Below are 26,354 nucleotides of genomic sequence, written 5' to 3' on the forward strand. Positions count from 1 at the left end.
TTCGCCAAGGCTCTTTCTGCTTCGGGGCTGGCGCCCGCTGGCCATGATATCAGGATCGTGGTCCTGAGCATAAAATCTGCGCATATGGGATGACACGGATGCGTGTCCGGATGGCCATGGAGGTACTAAAAGAAGGCACGGGCCGAGTCTCTGACTCACTCGGACCTTGCCCAACTCGGCACCGGGGACCGGCATCGGGAGGCGTATCGGTACCTGGAACGAGATCCAGACCCGCAACCAGAACGGTGTCGGGAGGTCGACCGAGATCTCGAGGCTCAGAGAAGAGCTACAGGAGTCAAGGTACCTGCCCCGGTGCCAGATGTCGGAACGGTGCCGATAGCGGGTCGGCGAACGGGATACCGACCGGTGCAGCGAGTGTGACCAGTACCGAGGAAAACAGTACCGGGACTGCCAGTGGTGTCCGGCGTGCCGACAGGACTTGGAGTGTCTGCGGGACCGTGATCATGGACGGTGCCGCTCTGCTGTACTGACAGGGGACAGTCCCTTGAAGAGACTGTATTACCCGTACCGGCGGTGCCCGGGTCAGGCAGCACTGACTCTGTCATGGCACTGAGAGCCCTCGCCGTTGGTAACATCTCCGGCGTGCAGGGAACAGCAGGCTCAACCACAGTGCGTACTGGGGAGCTGTCAGGCACCGGATTCGACGGCCCTCGTGGGGCCGGGATCCACGGTACCGAGGTCATTAGAGCTTCGGTAGGTGCCGGTGCCGGGCGAACCGAGTTAGATAAGCTGTCTGGCTGCGGTGCCGTCAGCACTGAAGCAGCGGGAGTAATACGCTCAACCACGGCGCGTGCCGGGGAGCCGTCGGGCACCGGATTCGATAGCCCTTGTGGGACTGGAATCGACGGTGCCGATAGAAGCAGCCGGAACAGGAGCTCAACCACGGCGCGTGCCTGGGAGCCGTCAGGCACCGGATTCTACGGCCCTTGCGGGACCGGGATCGACGGTGCCGACGTCATCGGTGCCGCAGCAGGTGTCGGTGCCGGGCGATCCGACTTAGACTAGCTCTCTGACCGCGGTGCCGTTGGCACGGAAGCAGCCGGAGCATTAGCTCGACCACGGCGCGTGCCAGGGAGCCGTCAGGCACCGGATACTACGGCCCTTGCGGGACCGGGATCGACGGTGCCGACGTCATCGGTGCCGCAGCAGGTGTCGGTGCCGGGCGATCCGACGTAGACGAGCTCTCTGGCTGCGGTGCCGTTGGCACGGAAGCAGCAGGAGCAATACGCTCAACCACGGCGCGTGCCGGGGAGCCGTCAGGCACCGGATTCTACGGCCCGTGTGGGACCGGGATCGACGGTGCCGACGCCATCGGTGCCGCAGCAGGTGTCGGTGCCGGGCGATCCGACGTAGACGAGCCCTCTGGCTGCGGTGCCGCTGGCACGGAAGCAGCAGGAGCAATACGCTCAACCACAGCGCGTGCCGGGGAGCCGTCAGGCACCGGATTCTACGGCCCGTGTGGGACCGGGATCGACGGTGCCGACGCCATCGGTGCCGCAGCAGGTGTCGGTGCTGGGCGATCCGACGTAGACGAGCCCTCTGGCTGCGGTGCCGCTGGCACGGAAGCAGCAGGAGCAATACGCTCAACCACGGCGCGTGCCGGGGAGCCGTCAGGCACCGGATTCTACGGCCCTTGTGGGACCGGGATCGACGGTGACGACGTCATCGGTGCCGTAGCAGGTGTCAGCGCCGGGCGATCCGACTAGACGAGCTCTCTGGCTGCGGTGCCGCTGGCACGGAAGCAGCAGGAGCAATACGCTCAACCACGGCGCGTGCCGGGGAGCCGTCAGGCACCGGATTCTACGGCCCTTATGGGACCGGGATCGACGGTGACGACGTCATCGGTGTCGTAGCAGGTGTCAGCGCCGGGCGATCCGAGTAGACGAGCTCTCTGGCTGCGGTGCCGCTGGCACGGAAGCAGCAGGAGCAATACGCTCAACCACGGCGCGTGCCGGGGAGCCGTCAGGCACCGGATTCTACGGCCCTCGTGGGACCGGGATCGACGGTGCCGACGTCGTCGGTGCCGGGCGAGCCATCTTAGACGAGCTGTCTAGCTGTGGTGCAGCTGGCACAGAAGCAGCAGGAGCAGTAAGCTCTACCACGGCGCGAGCCGGGGAGCTGCCAGGCAGCGGATTCCCTGGTCCTGGGGGACTGGAATCGACGGAGCCGAAGTCATCGGTGCCTCTGCAGGTGACGGTGCCGGATAACGCAACTGAGGTGAGCTCTCTGGCTGCGATGCAGGTGGCACGGAAGTAGCGGGAGCAGGGGGCTCAACCACGGCGCGTGCCGGGGAGCCGCCAGGCACCAGCAGGAATCGTAGACTCTCTCGACCTCGGAAGAAGGGAGCGGTGCCGAGTCGACATCGGTGCCGGCGACGGTCGGTGCCGAAAGGCCTTGGTGGTACCGGCGGGGTCCGGTGCCGAGGAGGCGCTTCTGCCCGCCGCTTGAACATCGCTCCGCGCCCAAGGTGGAGGGGTAAGTGAAAGTCCCGCACCTTTTTGTTCTCGGCTTAAAAGCCTTGCAAATGGGGCACTTATCTGTCAAGTGTGATTCCCTGAGGCACTTCAACAGGAGTCATGTAGATCTCTCTTCGGCCGCGGCTTCTGGCAAGCCGGGCCCCTTTTTAAAACCCGGTGAGCCATGCATGGCTCCGGCACTGGGCTCATGGAAGGGGCTACTTCCTGAACCCCGCTAACTAAACTAACCATACAAATGTATATATAAAAGTGTTATAACTGCATAATTATATACGAGAAAACGAGTAGCTAGGGAAGTGGAGGTCAGCTAAGCCGCGCTCCACTGTTCCAACGACCGACACGGGCGGTAAGAAGGAACTGAGGAGCGGGTGGGCCGGCAGGAGTATATATGGAGCGCCATGGTGGCGCCACTCTAGGGGGCGACCTGCCGGCCCACTGAGTTGCTAGGGTAAAAGTTTTCCGACGAATGTGCACGCGCGGCGCGTACACCTAACTGGAATGGATATGAGCAATCACTCGAAGAAGAACCAGGGGTTGGGGAGTGGGTGGGTTGGTGGACATGGAAACAGGGACCTGGAGTTGGGGCAGAGGAAAACAGAGACTGGGGGGAGCAGGGACCCACAGCAGGAGAAAGTGGAACTGGGAAAGAGGGAATTGCAGAGGGGGAAGGGAAACCGATACCATGCCATAGAAGGGAGTAGGGGTAATACCAAGTCCCTGCCATGGGAGGGTTAGGGAGACATGCGGGACAACAGGGAAGCTCTTTCTTTGATGTAATTTCCCACATTGGAAAAGTGAGGTGTTAGTATCTATGCTCCATTGCCACTCAGATGGAGGGGCACAGTGCTGGTGCCATCTTAATGAATGCCCTTTGCTAGAAGTACAGGGTACCTGTGCCCTAGCAACAGTCGCGGGAAGGGCTCATAGCTGTTGCCACTTTCATTAGTCTCCCTTACTGCTAAAATAGGCTGTGTCCTTGCCAGTCACAGGAAGAGAACATTGCTGTTGCCATTGTGCTGAAGTCTTCCTTAGTGGAGCACTGAGATATTGCAGAGCCAGCCTTAGGGGGGAAGGGCGCTCTGGACAAACTTGTATTTTGGTGCCCTTTCTTTGAGTTTGAGAACAGCAACATGGGGTGCAGGGCACAAGGACCAGCCCCTGGCTCCAGAACCTGGTCAGGCTGCACAGGGAGAAGTTTTTGAGCCTTGGGGCTCCCCCGATCATACGCCCCCTGACCACCTAGCAGGAGGAGAGTGGGTATGCAGCCACCACCCATGCCCATGGGAAGGGGGGATCCAGAGGCTGGCCCACTTGCTCTGCAGGTATGAACCATGCTGCCTGTGACTCCCTGACAGGCTGGCAGTTCCAGGTAGCATCACTTGCCCCCTTCCCGGCTGGCCAGGGGCTCCAGCACTGGGCTCACCTGCACTCACCCCCCCTCCGGCAGCCCAGGCCTGCCAGCTTGTGCCATTTGGATGGCATCCCCCTGACAACAGCACCCTGGGCGGTTGCCCACCCATAAGGTCAGTCCTGAGGCCATGACCCTGTGTAACAGAGAGAAGGGGATACTGTCGGTGCCATCTTTCTGAAGTCTCCACTCCTTGTCTGAGTGATTACAGAAAGGAAAATGGCCGGAGACCAGTCAGGGCTACAAAGAAGACATAGCAGGCTGAAAACAGGAAAACCACAATGCAAAAACATGTTCAAAGACAAAAGAGGAAACAGAATAAAGGAAGCATGGCAGCACTTCTCTTCCGCCCTCCTCCTTACACACTTAGCACGGTTGGTGCAGAATCAGGGCAGTGGATTTTTAAGTTATGATAGATGTCAGGTGTGGTGCGGTGTGGAAAGGGGTGGTTCCATTAAAAGGAGATTATTCCACTTAGTCTGCTGTCCTAGTTGTAACATGGTTTGTAGCACCCCCAACACAGTTTTCCACCAGGCTACAAGTGTGTGACAGAACCCCATACAGAACGAGGGGGACAGTCTTGTACAGTTTTGGCTAAAGACTTGTCATTTCTGGAATAAGATGATAAAGAAAAACTATTCCAGCAAAAGAACTTTGGTTTTGCCATGCAGGCCACTGTACCCTGGCAACTTGGAGCTTGTCTCTTCCTGGTTCCCACTCCATTCTTCCTTCTGCTTGCCCAGCTCACATAGCATCATCGCAGCGCTGTTAATAACCTCGCCGTCCTCTTCATAGCCCCTGATATTTGATGTCATTGGCCCCTCCTTCCCTGCAGCTGGCTAGATTTTGATATATTGTTTGTGAATCCCTTTCTGTTACATAAGAGAACAATATTTCCAATAAAACTTTATTGTATCATCAATCAGTATTTTTATAAACAAATGCATATACATCTGGAGAACATTTCACAGCAATCAGAATGTACAAATAGCCCGAAGCAGTTGATTATCCCCTATACCGTCCTCTTAGTTTTACTCCCTTCATTCCCCTTCAATCTCAGAACATGCCACCCTGCTGTCAGTGGTCTCAGGAGACAGACAATGTGAGCATTTTATGCTGGCCATGAAGAGAAGGTGGTTGGTTGTGTTTTTTTGGTTTTTTTAAAATAAAGAATAACATTAAAATTAAAAAGCAGTATCGAGAGCCACTATTCCAGATCTGACACACAATTCTTTAGTCATGCATTCTTCCCGTCAGGCTCATGTATTCCTTTTGAAGGCAGAGACATTATCATGCCTTTGCATGCTTCCCACATGCTCTGCTCTTCTAGTCTCTTGTTCTGGAATAATTAGCAGAACCGCAGGGAAGGTGGGAATTGGCCCTCTCAACCCCATCCTGAGCTCTTTATTAAATGGAGCATGAAGTCACATCACAGAAACAGGGCTAGCTTGTGTGGCCATATGAACCAAAGGGACTTAGGCCCCCAGAGAGTTTTTATCTGATTTTTATTTTTGATGGCGAGGAGACGAGTTGGGAATTTAGATAGCTAGTGAAATCTTTTGAACTGAAATTTGAGTGGGAGCAAATCAGTGGGTGGGAGCGCACAGCTGGGTACCTTCTGCAACCCAGGAGGTTATTTTGTAACTTTTGGGACGAGTGACAGCTGGTTTGTGCAAGGTGTCCATACTCCCATGGCTTCTCATTTGCTTCCTTTTTAAATCTCTAGCCATGTAAGGTCTTGTTTCTCAGAATTATCCAGTGCACTGCTCAGCAGGGAAGCAGTTAACAGCTGACACAGGAATGGACCCATTAAGCAAATAGATCTCCAGATCAGATATGTATACACTTGTCATGCTGATGTCCCCATGCTGTGGGGTCCACAAGACTGGTGATGATCATGCAGAGAATTTTGCTAATCAGTAGAAGATTTCAGCTTTCACACAGATTTTCAGGTTTCCTCAATGGGCATCTTTACATGGGGTACAGTACCGCTAAAGGAATTAGCAGATTTTGCCCCTAGCCATGTACCATCAAGTAGCACCCTGTTAACAAAGAGAAGGACTGCGGAAGTTCTGAAAGGCTGCAGCTTCTCAGATAGGCACAGAGAGACAATGTGGTTCAGGAGCATCTTTTTGCTGTGGTGTACCATGATGTCCTAGTAACAGGCCTTATAGTTGCAGTCTATTTAAATGATCTGAGATTTTTTTCTGAAATTAATCAAACCCTTAAGTAGCATTTTCTGCCGCAAGATATTATCCTGTTATCTGTTTGGAGTGTTGAAGAGACGTTTTGCTCATCCCAGGTTGTTCTGATTACTGCTGGGCTGTGATGGCTGCATAGATAGGGTAGTCAGCTATACCCGAGTTCTAGTCAGGGTCATCTCAGGATGCTTTTCTAACATAAAGTGAGAGAAAACACAACTGGCACAATAGCTGGATTCCTAATGGCCTGGAGCCAGCCCACACACCATGACAACCAATGAGTCACAATAATGACACAATCATCACAAGTAGCTTTCAGGCCTAAACTTTTCCAGACTTGTCAGTAGGCTGGAAATCTACCCAGGAGCATATTCTCTTCTCTACATGACTTTTTAGATTTTTTTTTTTTTATTTTTAATGTCTGCTGGTAAGCCATAGCTGTGCGACTCTAACATGGGAGTCATTTGGGCATGACATTAGACGCAGTAGGAGTCATGTTGCTGATTTTCGAATCGTTTCAGGAATACTATTTGTATTCTGTATTTTGGTGGTGGTTTGTGTAAGTTATGTATTATGATCATACTGAAACTCTGTTTTCCCTCTGGTCATCTTCACCCCAGCCTATAGATGGCATCTGAGGGTGTCAGGAAACAGACACTCCTAAGAAGTTTCCCTCCTATTACCTGCTTCTCTGTGCTAGGTGGCAGAAAGGATAGGTTCTAGGTGCCAGGGAAGATAGGGTCTAGGTGGGAGATGGAGTCTCCCTGGCATTCCTCTGGACTGGAGGACACTGAGGAAAGCTGCTCTTGGCAACAAAATGTAAAATATGCTTTTAAACAGATGGTTCCCACTCTACTTTTCCACTTTCCTCATAGTATTAGAGGTATAGAGGGAAGCTCAGTTCCAAGCTGCATGTCTTTTCTCCATGGTTTAAAGAAGTTTCTAAACTTTACAAAGAACCAAATGGGCCCCTTCTCACCTCCCATCAGCCTTTGCCATGGGCCTGTAGTGCATATCACAGATCCATCACCTGGAAAGGGTTCATTTAAAAAAAAAGTTACAGCTGGAGGAGGAGAGGTTGTTTTTTAAAGCATCAAAATCTTGATTATTTTTCATCAGTGCCTATGATTTTTTTTTAAGTACGAAAATGAAATATTCTGCTCGCAGGCTGAGACCTAAGCTGCCAGCTGGAGTGACTCTTAAATAGAGATGGATGGGTTCTGAACCAGCTGAAAAACTAGCCTCAGATGAAAGCATCAAAAGCTCTTCTTGGCTACATTAAAAAATAGTTTGTGTGATTCCCACAGTAGGATAAGACTTTTTTCCATTCCCTTCTGCCCACCCCTCCCCCTCCACCTAGGATTTGTTCATGCTGAGGGGCTGCCTCAATCTACTGATGGTGACTCTTTGGTTGCTTAGTTCCAAGCTGGCATAATTAAAGTGTGGTAGAATAACTGACATGCCCGTCCCATCTGAGGGAATATGAGCGAGATGATGGGAGAGGATTGAATCCCGGGTAGAGCTGACTGCCCCTTATCTATGCAGCCGTCAGGGCTTCATTCATGCTTGGCAATGTATATTCTTTCCATGACCAGTCTGTACCTTGCTTGAAACTCTCACAAAGCTGGGTCATTTACAGAAAGGTTATATATGTTATGGTTTCATTGAGACTCATGTATTCCTATTGTACATCTACACCAAACAGGGCAGGTGACCCTTGAACAAAAACTGGGTTTTTTCATAGTGTTCTCTCTCTTTCTCAAGTCTCCTTAGCCTTTCCACATTGTACCTTTTTCAGCCATGTAAAGGAACTCAGAGTAACAAATCTGAAAATGGTTATCGTGGTTTGCATCATGACTGCAGATTTTAAAATCATTTTATGACCTGCTAATAGTCATCTGACCTGCTCCATGAGACCTTTGCTGAACACACATTACTTTAATTCAAGTTGGTTCTAATGGGCACGCCTCTAACTGGAGAGTATTACTGAGCAGGGTGTGTTAGTTCTCCTGGCAATCCCACAGGAGACAATTCTGAATACTAAATGCTTGCAGACTTTCTGAGGTGCTCTGCCTATGGATATTTGCTGTGGTCACTCAAATAATCCCAGATGAACGTATCTGAGTGATGGCACAAGATACTGTTTTCTCCCATGATTGCATGTGGATAAAGCATTTCAAAAGTTGTTCCCAAACAGGGGGCGTGGATTCTCTAACATGGCTATGAAAACAGAGGAACATAACACAGATTAAACTATGCTAATAAATTAAAACACTGGTGTGCCTCATGTCTCTCTGACTCAGACTCTCTGTGAGATGTTTGCCACATTTCTAACAGAGATGGGCTCAGACTGGAAAACCAGATTCCAACCCATTTGGACTTCAGGCAAGTTGGAATCTGAATCTAGGTCCAAATTGCACAGCTCAGGTCCATCTCTACAATAGGACTGAATCAGAGCAGTGATTCCCCACACTCTCATGGATTTTTGAGAAGTCTGGATCTCGATTTGAATCCAGAGCGAAACTCCATGACTTATGCCAGACTTATATTTCTGACTGACTCCTTATTCTTTAGATATTGTAGCTGGCAGCTGATATCATTTTTCTTACAAATCTTCCCGTCATACATCTTTTCATAAAGGGACACAAGTTATAAACACACCATACAGTTTCTATGCAATGACCTCAAACAGTGCAGGCAACAAAATAATATATATATACACACATACATCTCTAAGAAAATAGGTAGCAAAAATCTAAACCCATTGAAGAGGAACTTGTTTTCCTCTTCACAAATTTCCACTGGGGCAGGGCATATGGAATGTGGAGAGTGGTTCTCTCACTCCAGTTCAGTTTGTAAGGCTTCTTTTTTTGTTCAGCCTCCCCCTCCAGTTTAATAAGTCCTCATCTTATACCTGCTCTAGGTGCCAGTGTTGTAAATAAGCATGGTGTGGGGAACTGCACACCAGCAATGAGTTTAGCAATGTATTTGGTAATTAAATTGTAAGCTTCCTTGTGCAGTAAAGAAAAACCAGCAAGAGTTTCAACAGTTGTGGTGATCTTTTTTCTTTCTTTCTTGTTTTTTTTTCTTGAGAAAATTTCTAAGGAAGATGAGCGCAGCAATGAATTTGAGGTGCCAGGGGAAGCATTGAATGCTAGAGAAAGTATCCGTCATTTTTTCCACTCAGAAGTGGCCTTGCCTGTAAAGCCTTTGCTTCAGCAATAGCCAAAGCTGCTTCTGTATTGCTGACAACAAATTCAGTGAAAGTTGTTCTTCTTCAGCAATTTTATACTTTCATGGAACTTGGAGAATCAGGAACAGGCTCTGAAAAGGAGAGACAAATCTGTTAATTTTTGGACGTTATTTATGGATGTAGAGCTCACTGGGCATCTCTGTAGCTGTGGTTTTATGTCAACAGAAAATTCTTCCCCACTGTAGACAAGTCTCTAGAAGATCCGAGCTGCTGGAGGTATACATTGCCGTTTGCAGGCACCTTAAGCAGAATGATTCAGCCAAATGCCACCAGGTGCAAAGGTGGCAGGGAAAGGGAACTAAGGGCCTGACCCAAAGCACATTGTTGGAGTTAATGGAAAGACTTCCATTGACTTCACTGGGCTTTGGGTCCGTCCCTACTGTTCTGTAGCTCATAATTTTAAATCTCCTGGAGGCAACATTTCTTAGGGCAACTGGCAGGATTTTTTTCTCTAGCTGGTATTGAGTTGTTAGCTTTCCCTACTTGTAACAGCATCTAACGTATTAGTAATAACTGGGAGTGAAATGTCAGGCCAGCTCTGAGAGATTAATATGAGGATACTCTAGGGGCAGGGATAATGGACTGACAAGTGTGTCCACCAATTTAATATTGCTAGCCCACACCTGGAACTGAAGCACTACAGAGACTCACTGGCTGGTGAGAACTCCCTGTATGAAAGAAAAATTCCTGTATGAAGGGCAAACCTCACCATTACCCCATGCTGCAGGACAAACAAAAAGAGCCAATTGTGCCACAGCTGTGTTTCTTTCCCCCAAAAGTTGAGATCATAGAATATTAGGGTTGGAGGGGACCTCAGGAGGTCATCTAGTCCATCCCCCTGCTCAAAACAGGGCCAATCCCCAGACAGATTTTTGCCCCAGATCCCTAAATGGCCCCCTCAGGGATTGAACTCACAACCCTGGGTTTAGCAGGCCAATGCACAAACCACTGAGCTATCCCTTCCCTCTCCTCCCCTCTTTTTCTCTTTTTCTTGTTCTTTTTCTTTCTCCCTTCCTTTCCTTACAGAAAGGACCCTCTTTCATGGGGCAGTAACTTCGAGACCCCCCCCCACACACACACACAGACTCTTTCTCCCCCCATCCCATCCCTCCACTGCAGAACACCGCAACGGGACAACTAACCCGAAGGGAAGTTCCCTGTCCACCCCCAGGCCAAAGATTTATTATTTTTGGTTTGTATCAGCAATTTCTCTTGAGACGCCAAATAACTATGAGTAAAGGTCAGTGGGCCAAATTCAGGTCTCATTGACATCAGCGTAAATCTGGAATAACTTCATTGGATTAAGTGGACTCACTCCATGTCTATGCTTGTGTAACTGAGACCAAAATTAGGCCGAGCAGGTATAAAATGAGACACTACAGCAGAGATGCAGTGTTTTTCCCCCTCCCCAAAGTCACAGGATGGTACATTTCGTGTTAAGTGAGAAGTTAGATTCAAACTGAATATTTAACAAGGGATCCTCCCCTCCCTTTCTGCCTCTTCTCCTTTCTCATGTCCTTCTTCAATGGCTGTCTGCCCGGTACCTCTGTCATGACAGCTTTAGCTTGGGTTAACCAAGGAAATAGTTTTGTAAAATGGACACTTACCCAGTGTTGGGAAGAAACAATCCCCTGTGCCTGGAGGAGACAGCGGAGTGTTTGGTTCTGAGAGAAGGTGTCGGCCCGATTCTGACTGCTGGCGACTGGCCATGTATGTCATCTGCGGCTTGGGCCTGGACTCTGTATTTGTGGATGGAACGGCCTCAAAGCCTGGGTTTTCAATGCCTTGAGCATTACTGCAGGAGAAAATACAGTGTCAGTCCTCGCTTTCCCTCTTTCTCTCTCACCTATGGAGAACTCCAGAATTATAGACTTTCTTCCATTCTAACAGTAGCATTTATTGTTCTTAGTATGGAAGTTCTTATGTATCTGACTTAAACATAAGCTGGTGGGTCTCTCTTGTGTTTGCCCTTTATCGTTTTTCTAGGGCTTGCTTCCTAGCACCTGTTTTTTCCCGTGTAATGCCACCATTGTTTTGTACAGCAAACAACTGTGATATGATACAAGCACAGGCGTGGGATCTTGCTGGAGGAAAACCATGACTCTGAAGGAGGCAGGATCTCAATAAAAACATTATAATCAGAAGTGGTATAACCCTTGTCATGGGGTCACTGGCACCTTTAAGGGGAGTCCGGGCCCAGGTTACCATGATAATCAAATTTAAAGGGAACTAGTCCATTTAGGAATTTAATTGAATAATGAGCACCTAGGCCTCATAAAAAATCAGGACGGGGTGGCGGGTAATAGGAGCCTATATAAGAAAAAGACCCCAAAATCGGGATATCTGGTCACCCTCCTGGCTGGAGAACATGACCAACCATTAGCCATTGTTGAGCCCACATTTCGGTATAGGTTGGCTTTGCTGGGGGAAGGTATGTCACAGGGTTGCTAGCCCCTTGTTTGCTGGTGCTCATAGAGAAAGAAACTCTCCTAACAGAGAGGATCTTCCAGAGATACAGGCCCTAAAGAGGAAGGCTGAGCATGTCCCTGAGACCAATGGGAAAGACTTTATTTCAAGTTGATTTGTATTTAATAAACTAGAACCCCAGCAGGAAAATTTTGTCTTGCCCCTTTTTGGACTGTGTGGAGTTGTGTCCTTGAGAGAAGGGAAACTGAGGCAGGGAGTGCCTGCAACACCACACTAGTTAGTAGGCAGCGCTACAGTGTAGGTACATCCTGAGATACCCTACCCTGGCTGGCTGGAATTGAAACTCTGTTTTATGTTTGTCATGGACCCAACACTGCTAACAGGTAAAGGAGATTTTTCTTTAGCTCAAGTTGTGGGAGCCTGAGTCTTTGGAGCACCAGGATATGAATTCTAATTCCGCTGATAACGAAAAGTTCCAAATGACCATAGCATGCAGCATAATCACAGTCATGGAGCTCTAGTGGGCCCTAGATTAGGTATAATATATTTATAAGGGCTCTGATGCCTCATTCTGGCAATATAAAATGCTAACACAAGCTACCTGAACACCATCAGCAACCAGGAAATGCAGCTGAGCAGTTCTTGCAATTACTGGTATTATAAATGAGGGCAGTTTATAAGACCTGAAAGAGAGGGGCAGAGCAACCCCTACAAATACAGTGTAATAAAGCACTGAAATATGGGGAGAAATTTGTAAATAAATTAAATTAATTTTCTTTTGCAGACCAGGCGAGAAGGAAAATAGTAATTTTAAGCCTCCCTTGCCGTTACTGACCAAATGGAATGTCACATTTCATCAGGTCCAATTTGAATATCTTTTCATCACACTTGTGATTGCTAAAAGTACCCCCGCTATCAACCTCAACCCTAAACTGCTTTTCAGTTCCTTCCACATGCGATGCTATCCCTTTGGAAGAAAGAAAGAAAGCATATAGCTCCCTAGGGTGTCTTGTGCTGTGATTAGCTGACTGAATTTCAGCACTTATTAACAATCAAGACAGCTACAGAGGATTACAGGCCAAATAAGTGCAATATCAACAGACCCCATTGTCAGCGGGTGGGATCGAACCTGGGACTTTTGGAGTTTAGTGCATGAGCCCCTGCCGCATGAGCAAAAAGCCAACTGACTATTAGCCAAGGCTGTAGAGCAGACTCATTTTATCTCTCTCTCTAAGTGCTCTGGTGTTACTAGATAGGACAGAACACCACACCCAGGAGGTATGTGAGTTACATAAGTATTAAATTTTCATTTAAATGTTTCCTCCGGACGTTTCCTCCACTATGTGTTGTTTATTTTAAGGCCTAAGTGGCCAGATGTCCTTTGAGGTTCCATCAGTGTCAATAAACAAAACCAAGGTTAATTTGCATTCTTATTTCAGTTTCTGATTTATCCTGCCAGTTTCAGTTACTGCTTGAAACAGCTCAATAGGGCAGGCAACAGGTTTAGCCTTTTAGTCAAGGCCTGTCTGGCTAAGTTGATGAGACTTTTAAAATGAAAAAGTCAGAAATCTGGCACAGGGCCAGATGAAGGGTAGTTAGAGAGTTCTGCATGTAGGAGATTGGGGGTGGAGAAGGCTGTCCCCAGACTACCAGAGTTCAAAATGAAAAGCCAGGAAGCAAGAATTAAAGTAAAAGGTAGCGTGGGTGGATACTGTATTTACTCCTCTTGCAGATCAAGACGTGAACCATGCTCTGTAATAGGTGGTGAATATAGTCTGGCTTAGTAACAGATCAAGAGGAAGACACAACTGATATCTATTGTCAACAATGCCTCTAATTAGTCACTGTGACCCCAGTTCCTTGTAATTCTTTCTTCCCACAGCCTAATGCAGTATTGCCAAACACAAGAGATAAAAAATCTCGATTCAGAACACCCAAAACCATGATTTTTTAAAAAAAATCAAATAATATTTTATATTATTTTTTTTTAAATTTGTCTCTATTCCTCTGCCAGTGTGTGTGTTGTTATTTCAGGTTGAAAAGTCAACCTTTGATGAACACAAATGGACTCCTATCCCCACTGCTCAGATGTATACTCCACTCACCCACTCCTTACCCCTAAGACAGGGGAACTGCTATCAAATTCCTATTGGTGATCCAGCAGCAATGCTTCCCTGACTCCTGCTGCCCCAGGACTTCTCCAGCTGGGACTCAGCAGCACCTGGCTGCTCTCCTCCCCTGCCTCTAGGTTTCTCCTCTGCCTGGGTCCTAGCAGCACCACTTCCCTGCCTCCCATTGCCCCAGGTCCCTCACTCTGCTATAAGGACATACCTGAAGGCAGGTCCCAGTGGTGGAGCAGATCCATGTCCCCAGTCCTGAGGCTCTTGCACAGAGCTCTGCTCACATGCCCAGCCCTGAAAACTGCAGGATTTGGGGGGCTTCTGGGGTCACTGAAAGAGCTCCTCCTGCAGGTGCCAAAATCCTGTGACTCCAGATCGGTCCGCAAGACTTGGCAACATTTGCCTTCCCCTGGCTGCTCGATGGGACTCCCCTTCCCCACCACTGCCCCCAGACTGAGGGAGCTGCGAGTCTATCCCCTCCATTCCCATGCCCATCACTGTCCTCTGCACCTCCAGGGCCTCCCTCCTGCTTCTCGCATCCTCTTGCATCCCCTAAATCTGCTCCCTGCTCCCCCAGTGCCCTGCTCCTCCTCACTTTCCCCATTCACCTTTCACAGGGTCTCTTCCGCTCCTTATATTCCCTGTGTCCTGGCCAGCTCCCTTAACTACGGAGCGGTAGCGGGTTTTGCCTGTGGGCATGGCTTAAGTTCAGTCTCACTGGAAGAAACAGTGGGAGGTGGAAGCCAATATTATGAAGAGCAGCCTAGCTGCCACATGCAGATAGACTGTAGGGAAATGGTGGCCATCTTGCTGGCTTCAGCAATAGGAGACGGTGGTCATTTTGAGCAAGCAGTTGGCAGCCTTGGTTAAAAAGAAAAAACAACACCCAAAATCACCAGAGACGTGATGAAATTGTGAGAGTCAGCACTACTGCTAATGCTGTTCACATTCTGTGGCTCCCCCTCTGTCATCACTTTCCCGCTACCACTCCCATGGCTGTTCCTTTTCTCCCTTCCGTTTGGTCCAGCAGCCAAGCCACTGTACTGTGCTGGAGCCTGGAGGCCTCACACATGTCCTTGACATCTCCTTCTCTGTATATTTTATCTGACACCAGTAGGAACAACAGGCATAGAATGGATACCTTGCAGCCTTAGCAGTAGGGATTTGGGAGCCTCCACAGTGCAGGGAGACTCCGACTCTCACATGACAGGGTTAAAAAAGAAGTAGGTAGTTTCCATTTGGGAAGAGGAAGTAGAAGTTTGTGATAGTGGGGCAGTTATCTAAATGTAGATTCTCCATCATCCCTACCACTGTGCTAAGGAGGTAAGTACAGCCCAGAGTCACTGGCAGTCTGCCAAGCTAGAGTTTAGGTCATTATCAGAGGAAGGAGAGGAAAAGCAGGCCACTTCCAGGGTCACAAGGAGGGAAGGGAGCATGAACAGGCTAGTGGAAAATGGAGACTTAAGATTTCCTCACCTTTCCATTCTTACAAGTTCATGAGCACCTGCGAAAAGACAAAAAAATATTTTATAATAGTAATAAAAAACAACTGTTGCTATTTACAGTCAATTGCATGGCAAAAATATTAATGCTGCAAATTCAGAAATTCCTCTGCATAGTTTCTCCCTAAAGGTGAGCGCTCTTTCTGCTTTGTAACTGGGATAGTTGCCCAGGGTTCTCATGTAAGGTGTCAGATATAGAGTTCTATGTGACACACAAAAGGCTGGGACATGGGCAAATTCCATCAGCAGTGAAGGGATTAAGTGTGGGGACCTATTCCAGCCCTAGCCATGGTGACGAGAATGCATTGCTGAAACTGAAGCAATAGGCAATGCAATACAATAGAAATGAGGTGCTCCAAAGCTCAGCACACAAGCGGTTAAGTCCTCAAGTTCCTTTCCTTTCCTCTTCACTGATTAGCTTGTGTTTTGTTTTCCTGTGCAGCTTTTTCTGTTCTCATAAATCTGTGATTTGGTGGTTTGGACTAGGGGAACGGAAACTGCCAATTCATCTGGAAAATGGATACCAAATTGAGTGCTCTGGAGCTTGCCAGGAGCTGTCTCCTCTTTCTTCTTTCATTGCCTTCTTCGTTAACATGTTTTAAAGATGAATAAAAGTGGAAGCAGCCATAGCACAGGCCTTTTTATCCCACTGACACAACACTGACCTGCAGCTCCTCCTGCATCTTCCTACAGCTTTACTAATGGACCTTGAGTATGACTTGCAGAGCTCTCTTGGATTTTGACTCTGCATTGTCATGAGGAGGAGGAACCCTGTCAACTTGTAAAAGCAACAGATACTTGCTGTGGAGCAGCCTGAGATCTCCAAGCTCTCATTGTGCTTCTGATCTCAATCATGTTTTGAACGTAGGACTTCAGAGGAGAAGAGAGGCTTATAATGCATGAACCTTTTCTCCAAAGCTTGCTGGTGCCCCTTTCAGAAGGCATGAACTCTGCTATCCAGGCACAGACAGGTATAAACCGCTGAGTTTCTTTGGTGTTAACCTTTGAACACAGCACTTTCTCTGGGCTGTGTAACAAGGTTGTCCTAATGGAAAACATCCAGATAAGGAGAGTGACCCATCATGATTCTTGTATGGACGTTCTAAGCATTGGAGGGCTTTGTGGCATTTTGTTTTGGATTTGATTTCTGTAGTGTGCTCATATTTCTTAGGGTGGGTGTATGCAGTTCATGCTCTGTGCAAACACAGCACAGCTGCTGATTTCCTTAGGAAAACTAAATCAAAGAAAATTCTGATTCAGCAGCATTGGTGCTCAACTGCACCAATTAGAGCCATCTTTTCAAGGCAATTGCATTTTACAGTATTTGTTTTTCCATTAGGGCTTATTGGTGATGGAGTCTCACAATTTGGCCATGCTCTCAACAGGCTCATGGCATCAACAGGAGATTTGTCTGAGCTTGGACTACAGAATTGGCCCAATGTTAGTAATGTCAGTATTAGTGTTAATAAAGTTGACTTCAACATCAGTTATTTCAGCACCACCCCTATTAATAGTAGTAATATTAGGACTAGTACCATGACTATTACGACTGTTTAGTTTCCAGATCATAGTAACATCAACAGAGCAGATGCTTGGCCGACTCTGCCAGTTTTATGGGAGAATTCACGCTCTGTGCCCCTTGCGTGTCACATCTGTATAGGCTCTGCGCATTGTGGCCAGGTAGGTGTGCAAGGCAAGCTGTACAAACTCTGCAGAGAGCTCTTTTGGGACTGAGAGGTACGTTCACTTTGCTGACACACAGCTGCCTTCTGAAGCAGCATTCGCTCCCTCAGAAGGTTTTTGTCACAAATGTACTGTTGCTTTTTGACATTGCTTTCAATCCCTGCGACAAAGCCCCAACAAAAGGTCTCGTTTCCATAAAGCCGTGAGTAGAGGAGCTCTTTGTTGTAAACTGGTATCGGGGCGGCTCCAGGCATCAGCGCACCAAGCACGTACCTGGGGCGGCAAGCCACAGGGGGTGGCCTGCTGGTCACTGTGAGGGTGGCAGTAAGGGAGCCTTCGGCAGCTTGCCTGCGGGAGGTCTGCCGGTCTCGTGGTTTCGGCGGTGGGGATGCTGAAGGCATGGGACAGGTGGACCTCCCGTAGCCATGCCACCAAATCCACGTTACCAGCAGACCTCCAGCAGGCATGCTGCCGAAAGCAGGCTGACTGCCATGCTTGGGGCGGCAAAATACATAGAGCCACCCCTGACTGTCATGACATTTACATGTGGTTAAATGTCCACAGTAAATATAGAGCAGGAGTGATGTTTGATTGTTCTGCAGATTATTTCATGAATGGAATTTCTTAGTGCAATGAAAATGGAGTGGATTTCATTATACATCAAGTGTAACAACTATACTGCCTTGTCATAATAGCAATCAGTATTTCTCTGTTTCTCCTCCTCGTTTCTCTCTCTTGCTATGTCTCCTTTTTGTCTAGCTTTCTGTGCCTCTTCCCTGTTCATTTCTCATTGCTCTTATCCTTCCCTTTCTCCAGTCTGTCGGTCCATTCTCCTCTCTCAGTTTAAGTGGGCTGACTGCTAGGCCCCATCCTGCCCATTCCATTCCAGGCCCTGATCTTCCATTCAGTGAGTGTTTTGCAAGGCTTGTAGGAGTGGACTGTGGGAGGCAGATTTCCTAGTATTAACCCTGAAAGTTTTTTGTGCTCTAATTCCATGATGCAAAATTCATCAGCGTTAACTATTGTTTTACCCATCTCTGAAGAATCCCAACTCCAGTGGGTTAATTTAAAATGCAGCTGTTGCCCGTATTTTCACCTGCCATCACAACAGCATGACCCTGCAGCAGTGCCATTGATGGGAAGATCTATGTTCAGGAGTGACCTGAGACGTCTGTCACTCCTCCTTACCCTGCCCTAGCATAGAGGAGTGTACACATTGCTGTCATGTGACCCCTTCTGGCTTTGGGATTAGTGCCAGCTTTGTAAGAGAATTTGAGCCACACTTGTTGAGAAAGACATGATGCTTTGCTAAGTATCAATCTGGCTAGAAGGAAACCCTGCTCAACGAAAGCCTGGAATAAAGAGAGTGATGGGAAGGGACAGGTTGAAATGCAGGTCCAAGAATGAAAGGGTAGATTACATTTGCCGGGATCCAATTTAATATCCTGATTTTCTGCACTGGGGCGAAGGGGGAATCTTTGCATACAGAGTGGGTTGGAGGTGTGCAGAATGGGGCTTGCACACACTTTAGGCACAAATAAACAAACTGCTTGGAGCATTGCCCAGGCTTGCAGATTTTTCCCCTCTGAGGAAGGCAACTCATGTCCTGATCTTCCTCCCTTCACTCCGCAGGACATAAAACCAGCTTAGAAGGGGGAGAAGAGGAGGAATATTCTGCAGTACAACATTCGTGGGGTTTTTTTTGTTTTTTTTTTTATTCATTGATATCTTCAGATCTTAGTCTCCAGTGTTCAGCTGCCACTTCTTGAACTCAAAGGAAATGAGAGGCCCTTATGTTTGTGGCTTACTGTGTTGTTAGTTCTGAAGAGTGGGGCCATCCTGGATTGAAACTTAATAGAAGGGGAAGGAGGAGCTTCCGTTTCTGAAGTTAGCACTCTGTGAAACGAGGTTGCAGCTGGGCTACTGCAGGCTTGTTTGTACCTGGGTGCACAGGTGCCAACTTTCCCCAGTGCTGGTGGGTGCTCGCACCCACCCTGGCCCCACCCCGACACCACCCTTTCCCTGCTCCTATTACAACCTCTTCCTGAAATTCCCCACCCCAACTCCGCCCCCTCCCTGCCCCTATTGGATCCCTTCCCCAAATCCCCGCCCTGGACGTGCCTCATCCCTGAGCACGCTGTGTTCCCCCTCTTCCCTCCCAGCTCTTGCTGTGTGAAACAGCTGTTTTGCGGCGCAAGCGTTAGGAGTTGGGGGGAAAAGCAGGCATGCGGTGCACTGAGGGGAGGAGGCGGAGGCGGAGATGAGCTGGGGCAGGAGGGTCGGGGAGCTGCACCCACCAATTTTTCCCCGTGGGTGCTCCAGCCCCGGAGCACCCATGGAGTCGGCACTTATGCCTGGGTGCATGCTCTATACCAGTAGTTCTCAAACTTTAGCAACCCGAGGACCCCCATTTTTATATACAATTATTTGCAGACCCTCAAGTCCCCTGCTCAGCCCCAGGGCCAACCCCACCTCTTCCTGCCACCACTCCACCCCTGCCCCTCCTCTTTCCCACGTCTTTCCACCCCCTCCCCTGAGCACACCCTGTCCCCGCTTCTCCCACTCTTTCCCAGCACCTCCTGCATGCCACTGAACAGCTGTTCCCCAGTGTGCAGGAGGCACTGGGAGGGAGGGGAAGGAATTGTTCAGCAGGGGCCACAGACACCCTGGAGTACTCTTGTCGACCCCCGTTTGAGAAACGATGCGTTATACAATGTATTTACCTAGGGCCGACTTTACAGTTGGGTGACGGCCACGGGGCTGCCTTCCAAGTGCCACAAGCTGGCAGGCTTGGGTTGCTAGAGCAGGGGTGAGTGCGGGCAGGCCAGGGACTGGAGCCAATGCCACCCACAGTTGCCAGGCTGGCGTGAAGGGGCAGGCAGCAGAGCTTGCCCCTGGGGAGCCAGCAGGCCACACACTGGTCCCCTTGCCCATGCCTGCGCACTTACTCTCCTCCTGTTAGGTGGTTTGGGGGGGTATGGCCAGGGGATCCCCCGGGCTCAGAAACTCTGCCCTGTGCAGCTCAGCCAGGCTCCAGTGCCAGGAGTTGATCCTCGCTCCCTGCACTCCACACTGCTGTTCTCAAACTCAAAGAAATAGCACCAAAATACAAATTCTTCCAGAGTGCCATTTTCCCTAAGGTTGGCCATGCATTTATCTGCACACATGCTGGTAATATTTTAATAAGGGGACCCTAAAATATTTGTCCTTAGCCTGTGGTAAACTTCATGTCCCCTGGTTGCATGGCCGTGCGAAAAATAGTGGTGCACGACAGGGAAATCTGTTTGTTTTCCCATCTAAAAAAAAAAACACACATCCTTTCTCATGACCACACTGAAAATGCAACACCTCTTGACAAGCACACTTTATATTAAATGCACATACTACAAATATTTGTACTCTGCTCCTGAGCAACATATAGGTAATAAAGGTGGGACTAACAGCCTAATGAGATATCAAGGGGATATAATCTCTCAGATTTAAAACAAAAAAAATACTTGGTGCAGTCTGATGTATTCCAATTTCAAAATCCTTACTCTTCAGAAGTACTTTTATAAGCCTCAGGAATTAGTTACCTCTGGCAGGGATGGTGAATTCATTCACAGACAGTGAAATCATCTCACTCCTCCCTTTAAATGGGGGGGGAAGGAATTTTAACAAAGGTTTCCGGAGAGCCTCATCCAGTAAAACTCTTTGTTAATACCCTTGTATATATGCACAAGTTCATACAACTCCAGTAGGTATTGTGCATACAAGTATGTGCATAGTTACTGCATGTGTGAACTGGCTGTGTATGGGTACAGACGTATATGCTGCACATGTGTGAAGGTCTGTGTGCAAATGTTTTCATGCCTAGGCATGCAGGCATGGAGTCATGTATGTTCAGAGTGTTTTGTGTAAGAGTGTGGTGGAAGTGGAAAAAACTTGATAATTCCAAATGATTCATTTGGCTTTTAGAACATTTGGCTTTGGCTGTGTACACACCCCTCTGTGCTCTCTTCTCTGAGTATTCCCACAATGAAACTCACTAGCAGGAGCTGCCTGAGTCATTCCTTCTATCTATTTATTGTGGTACCACCCTTACTGAACCATTGCCAGCTAATGGAGCGCAGCACTGAGGTTGTGTGGTAGCCGTGGCATGCACCTTCACTTTGACGTGTTGCAAGGGTAGGAGATATTGCCAGTCAAACTTAAGTCTGTATTAATTAAGTTTTTGGGCAGTGAATTTTTGTTGCTGTTGGTTTGGGTTTTTTTAAGAAAGTGGTGCTAGTGAAGGGGTGTGATTGTGGGTCACCTGTGTATAGAGCTGTGTGATTTTTTTTTAAATTAGTTTCAGGCTGACCCAAAATGAATTTTTTTTTTGACATTTTTAGCAAACTGAAAAGTTGGGGGCCAAACAAAATATTCTCAGAATGCTGCCAAAGGCATGACTCAGCCTCACAGTACATGAATGTAGTTCAGGTTCAGTGGCCACAGCACATCACCTTCAGCCACCAACAGAGCACCAGACCTGCTGCATATTCTCAAATGACTTTCTCTGGCTCTTCAACTTGATTTGAGCCACACTGTCAAGCCAACTTTTACCTTGAATAACTTTTAAAATATTGCAGGACAGTGGGCACCGGACACAAACTGAGATCAAAACTGAACAGGCGATATCTTTTTGGGAGGATCAGAGCCATACTTTGAGCTCCAGGTGTGTGCAAGCTGTAACAACTGTAAATCTTGATACCTTTTTTTTTTTTTAAGAAGAGCTGTATTTCTAGAGCCCCTTGCCCAAATGACCCCAAACTTTGAACACTAACTCTACCCAAAACCCTGATGAAGCATAGCAAATTTCAAAGCAATCTGGATATGCATGTGGATTTTAGACCATTGGAAAAAAATTGTCTATCAGACTGTAAATAGTCCCACCCTGATATAATCCCATAGGGCCTGTCACCCTGGTATCTGTGCCCTTATGTGTTAATTAAAAACAAAAAGGATTTTGAACAACAAATTCTCACTGAACATACTAGAGAACAAGAGCTAAGTTTTACCATTTAGAGTAAAACTGCCATGCATGGAGGACTGTGCAGAGCCACAGTCCCTCAAAGGACAGTTGCAGATGCATGTTTCTACTCTAGACTCACAGGTGCACAGAGAGACTTTAGAGAATTTATCTTGTTGAACTGTTCCTCCAGACATGACTTTGGAAGCTGCTGTTGTTGATTCACATTCCCCTACCCCTGCCCTGAGTTAGACACTGAAATGTTGTTTGGGAGGCAGAGTATTCTCCTTATTAATTTGTTTTGTACAGCCTCTAACTTGCTACTATTCTTTCAGCCCCAAATTTCCTCAAGATGGTAGTAGCTGGTTTTCGCAGTTCCGTGAGTGCACATTCCTGGCCTTGCTCCTTTCTGCCTTCCCGTTCTCCCTTTGGGATGCTGCATCTCCCTGGGAGCACACAGAAGAAGCAGTCCTTCTGATTCCCACCAATGGCAGTGACTGTAATAGTGTGGGAGTGGGAAGGCTCCAGGTGCCCTCTGCCTGTTATACACCAACACAAGGGCAATGGGCTATCGGGCCCTGAGAATTCTGTTGACTAATGTTGAGCAATTGAGAGACTGCACTGTGTTCTGTGGACAATATGCATACAGGGAAGGTGGCAACACTTGTCTATGGCCCAGTTATGAAATGTTTGCCCCCTCTTTAGCCCGCAGTATGCATGCATGTCCATTGCATTCTGCCTTTGTATGCTACATGGCTAACCATAGGCCTGTGTGGATGAGCATTCATACTGCCTTCTTTTGTGAGGAGTATTTATGCTATACTCATCACAAGACCCCTCCCTGAGTCAGTTTGTTCTGTCATTGCTGCCTACTGTTTCTCCTGGACCTCTGCTTAAAGGTGGCTTGCAAAGCAAAAGCTGACCCAAGTTAAACTCAGATTTCAGTCCCAAATGGAGCAGGGTTGTGGGAGAGCATTCAGCAAAGAAATAAATTTAAGCTAATCTTTTCAAATTCATTTCTTCTCCATCCCACCCCTATCAAATCCTAATAATATTTCTTGATTCAATGAATATATTCCAGAATGCATTGTTCTGTGACATCATAACAAGTATGGCTGGCATTGATTTCAGTCAGACTTCTGGTATTTGTTGATGTCACATTTTGGGGCATATGTCCAGTGAATCAGGATCTACCAAAGCATATTTGGGGCATATGTCTAGTGAATCAGGATCTTTCAGAAACAGGAGAAAAGATACTGAAATACATAAAACTTACTTCTGTACCGAACACTCCCTACAGCCTGGTTAGCTGCGACATTCAGCAAATCAGTCTCTGTTAACTCAATGTTCTTTTTTGCTTTTCCATTCACTTTAAAACAACCTCAAGTTGTGCGCAGGGCAATATTTCATGTGGCAGGCAGTAACTCCTGTACTCAGGTGTAACAAGTCCTCTGCCTGCCCCTCTTCCTGGGGCCCACTGGCTGCCCCAATAAAGCTCAGAGAGGCTTCTAGTTGTGCAGCACCCATGGCTTTATTTACACAAGTTCTCCCACCACCAGTGATGTACTATGTACAGAGCTTGCAGGCCTGACAATCTCCTCTCCTACACAGAATCTGCCCTTAGCCTGGAGACTGACCTTCCCCCTTCTTCTGGCTGCCAGCCAACCTTTATAGCCCTTGAACCCTCAGGCCCACAGGTGCAGCCAGTTCTAAAGGCCAGGCATCAGACTTCTTCCCAGCCCCAATCTATTTCCCCTGATTGGGGCTGGCTGAGCAGGGGCTAATTAGGTGCCTTTGCACCAGCACCCTGCTACACCAGGGTTATTGACATAGTGGTACAGAAGCCCCAACACAGGCCCCTCCTTTCAGCTAGAAATCGATGTTGAAACTCGCTGCTATATTTCACTAATTATATTTCACCAGATTGTGCAACACAAATCACTTCTCTATTTTATTGTAGTCAGAGCTGCATAGTTACCCACTGGCTCAGAGAGACTATACAGTTTCCCAAGGACTGATGAAATGTCACCACAACCAGGGTTTAAATTCTCTCATAAGCTATTTCTCAAAGTCCCCATCCCCCTCACACAGCTTTCGGGGCTCAGGGCTTCAGCCTTGTGGGCTGAGTTTAAGCCCAGACCACAACAGAAGGTGGTGTCTCTTTCTGTTCGCTCATTAAAATGAGTGATCGCCTTAGAAGAGTCTGAGCAAGGCCCTGCCTGGGTTCTAGCTCCTCCCTGGAGCTACATGTTCTCCTAGGACTGGAGGGGGTGGGAAGGAGGAGACATTCCTCTGGGATTTTGTTGCCATAAGAATGTGGAATATAGGGAGTGTTTTTTTTTTTTTTAAAGAAAGTAGTAACTAATTTTTTCAATCATTTGAGTAGAAGAAAAGCAGAATAGAAAAGCTATTTCTGTCACACAATGAAGCTCAAATTATGGGGTTAAAAAAATTAACATTATATTTCAGCAAATGTTGCTGCAACAGTGTAAGAGATCTGATGTGACCAAGAATTGGTGTCATGTAATCAAAGTACCCTGCCACGCCCAGGCACACTTTAAAACATGCTGTTGCATATTTACAGTTTTATTAAACTGCCCTGCCCTCAATCTGTGTTCCTTACCCCATCACTAATCCCCAAGAGATTTGTATAAACTAGCTTGTTTTCTCCAGGCTAGACAGCCTCCTCCTCGTATATGATAGCTTGCTAAAACCCAGATGTGTAATGCTGGCCTTTACGATGCTTAACAGGGTTACATAATGAAGGCCAAAGCACAGAGCTATAAAAGAGGAAGCTGAAACTGATGAGCTGTAGTTCTTTAACATACAGTATGTGTAGCTTTCCATAACCACAGTTGCAAATTAGCATTTCTTTTGCACAAATGCAACCACTGGGAGATGTGAGGATGTGTTCCCCTCCCCCAGGATTTATTGATTTCCCACCATTTTTAACTTGCTTCTGTTTACATTCTGATGTATAATTACAGTAAGAAGCAGTAAGAATACAAAAGCTTGTGTGGAACAGAGATAAATATGGATCTAGGATGAGTGACATCCATTGCTAATAATGTGGTGACCAGAATTATCTTCCTGATGCCCAAGTCATTGTGTCTCACAGTCCGCATCTTAGTACATCACTGTGGACTTGGTAATGAGCCTTTGCCTCTTCTAACCCTGAATGCCTCCTACGGGCAATATGAAAATGGCTTCAGAGGGCCTGATTGTTTATGCACACAGGTGGCTAATGGGATACATTTTCACTTGGGGAGGGGGGGGCAGGGAGGGCAGTTAGCCACACAGCACACTTTAATATTGACAGGCACGTCACTTCAACCCCTGACAGGCTCAGTGACAGAGCTGACTTATTCCTGCATTGGTGCAGATATTAGGGCTTTCTGAGTGTCGTGTCCTCTTCATGAAAGGTCCTAGCAATAGCCAACTAAGAGAGAGAACCCACAAAGACATTATCCCAACATCAGTTAATGCTAATCATTTCAGTGAGAGATTGAAATAAAAGTGAGGAAGGGAAGGAGTGAGGGAATGGGAATATTTTGATACATACGCCTGGTGTTGACTGCTTGTCTCTGCTTGTAGATGAGGATCAGGATGAGGGGCAAGCAGAGAATGCCCACAATGCATGCTCCTGTTGCCAGCGCAGCTGCTGTGATGTCTGAAACAGAACAAAGAAGCCAGAGGTGAACTAAGTGAGCAAGCGAGAGCTATTTCAAACTGCATGGCCTAAAGTCAGGCTCTCTTCTGAATGAACAATTAAAAACCCCTAGTTCTAATTCTCAGGAACCTCGCATCTGCTGAGGCATTCAAGAGCAAATAGGAAAAGGTTCTGTGGGTTCAGGCTTCCCATCATACATAAAGTGCAAAGCAAGAATGAAAAAAAAGCAGTGTGCAAAACATTGTACTGAATACCCACTAAACAGGCCAATGAGGGAATTTAGCACTGAAATAAGATTTAAATTACTGTTTCCTGTCTGAGAAATCCTCCAGAATGTACTGGTTTTCTCAAGATACCCCAGAAGTATTCTGTGATACTGATGCTCCCAGAAGTCTCATGCAAGCATGCTACCATTACTCCTACGAAACCTGGGTAACCCATCAAACTTATAACAGAAGGCTTGACATTGCTTTGGAGGAGTAGCGAGTGGCATTATTTCTTCTGTCTATAGAATTGAGCTGGGTCTAAGCCATGAAATTTGGTTCCTAAACCAAACTTCTCCAAGTTCTAGGGGTGCTCAGATATACAGGTTTTGTTCAGTC

General features: G+C 47.6%; 2 protein-coding genes across 2 annotated transcripts in view; one reads left to right on the plus strand and one right to left on the minus strand.

The window, feature by feature from the left end:
- Window positions 1-26,354, plus strand: part of CDH23 (cadherin related 23) — a 536,798-nt gene that overhangs the window by 427,431 nt on the left and 83,013 nt on the right. The gene's annotated exons all lie outside the window — the stretch shown is intronic.
- Window positions 4,800-26,354, minus strand: part of VSIR (V-set immunoregulatory receptor) — a 42,680-nt gene continuing 21,125 nt past the window's right edge. The window contains exons 4-7 of the mRNA XM_030571363.1: window positions 25,645-25,752; window positions 15,384-15,411; window positions 10,968-11,155; window positions 4,800-9,431 (exon numbers count right to left, since the gene is read on the minus strand). Of these exons, the coding sequence (XP_030427223.1) occupies window positions 9,394-9,431; window positions 10,968-11,155; window positions 15,384-15,411; window positions 25,645-25,752 (362 nt within the window). The 3' untranslated portion in view covers window positions 4,800-9,393. The remainder of the gene's footprint in view (window positions 9,432-10,967; window positions 11,156-15,383; window positions 15,412-25,644; window positions 25,753-26,354) is intronic.

Source organism: Gopherus evgoodei, chromosome 7, assembly GCF_007399415.2.
Source record: "Gopherus evgoodei ecotype Sinaloan lineage chromosome 7, rGopEvg1_v1.p, whole genome shotgun sequence".
Taxonomy (NCBI): Eukaryota; Metazoa; Chordata; order Testudines; family Testudinidae; genus Gopherus; species Gopherus evgoodei.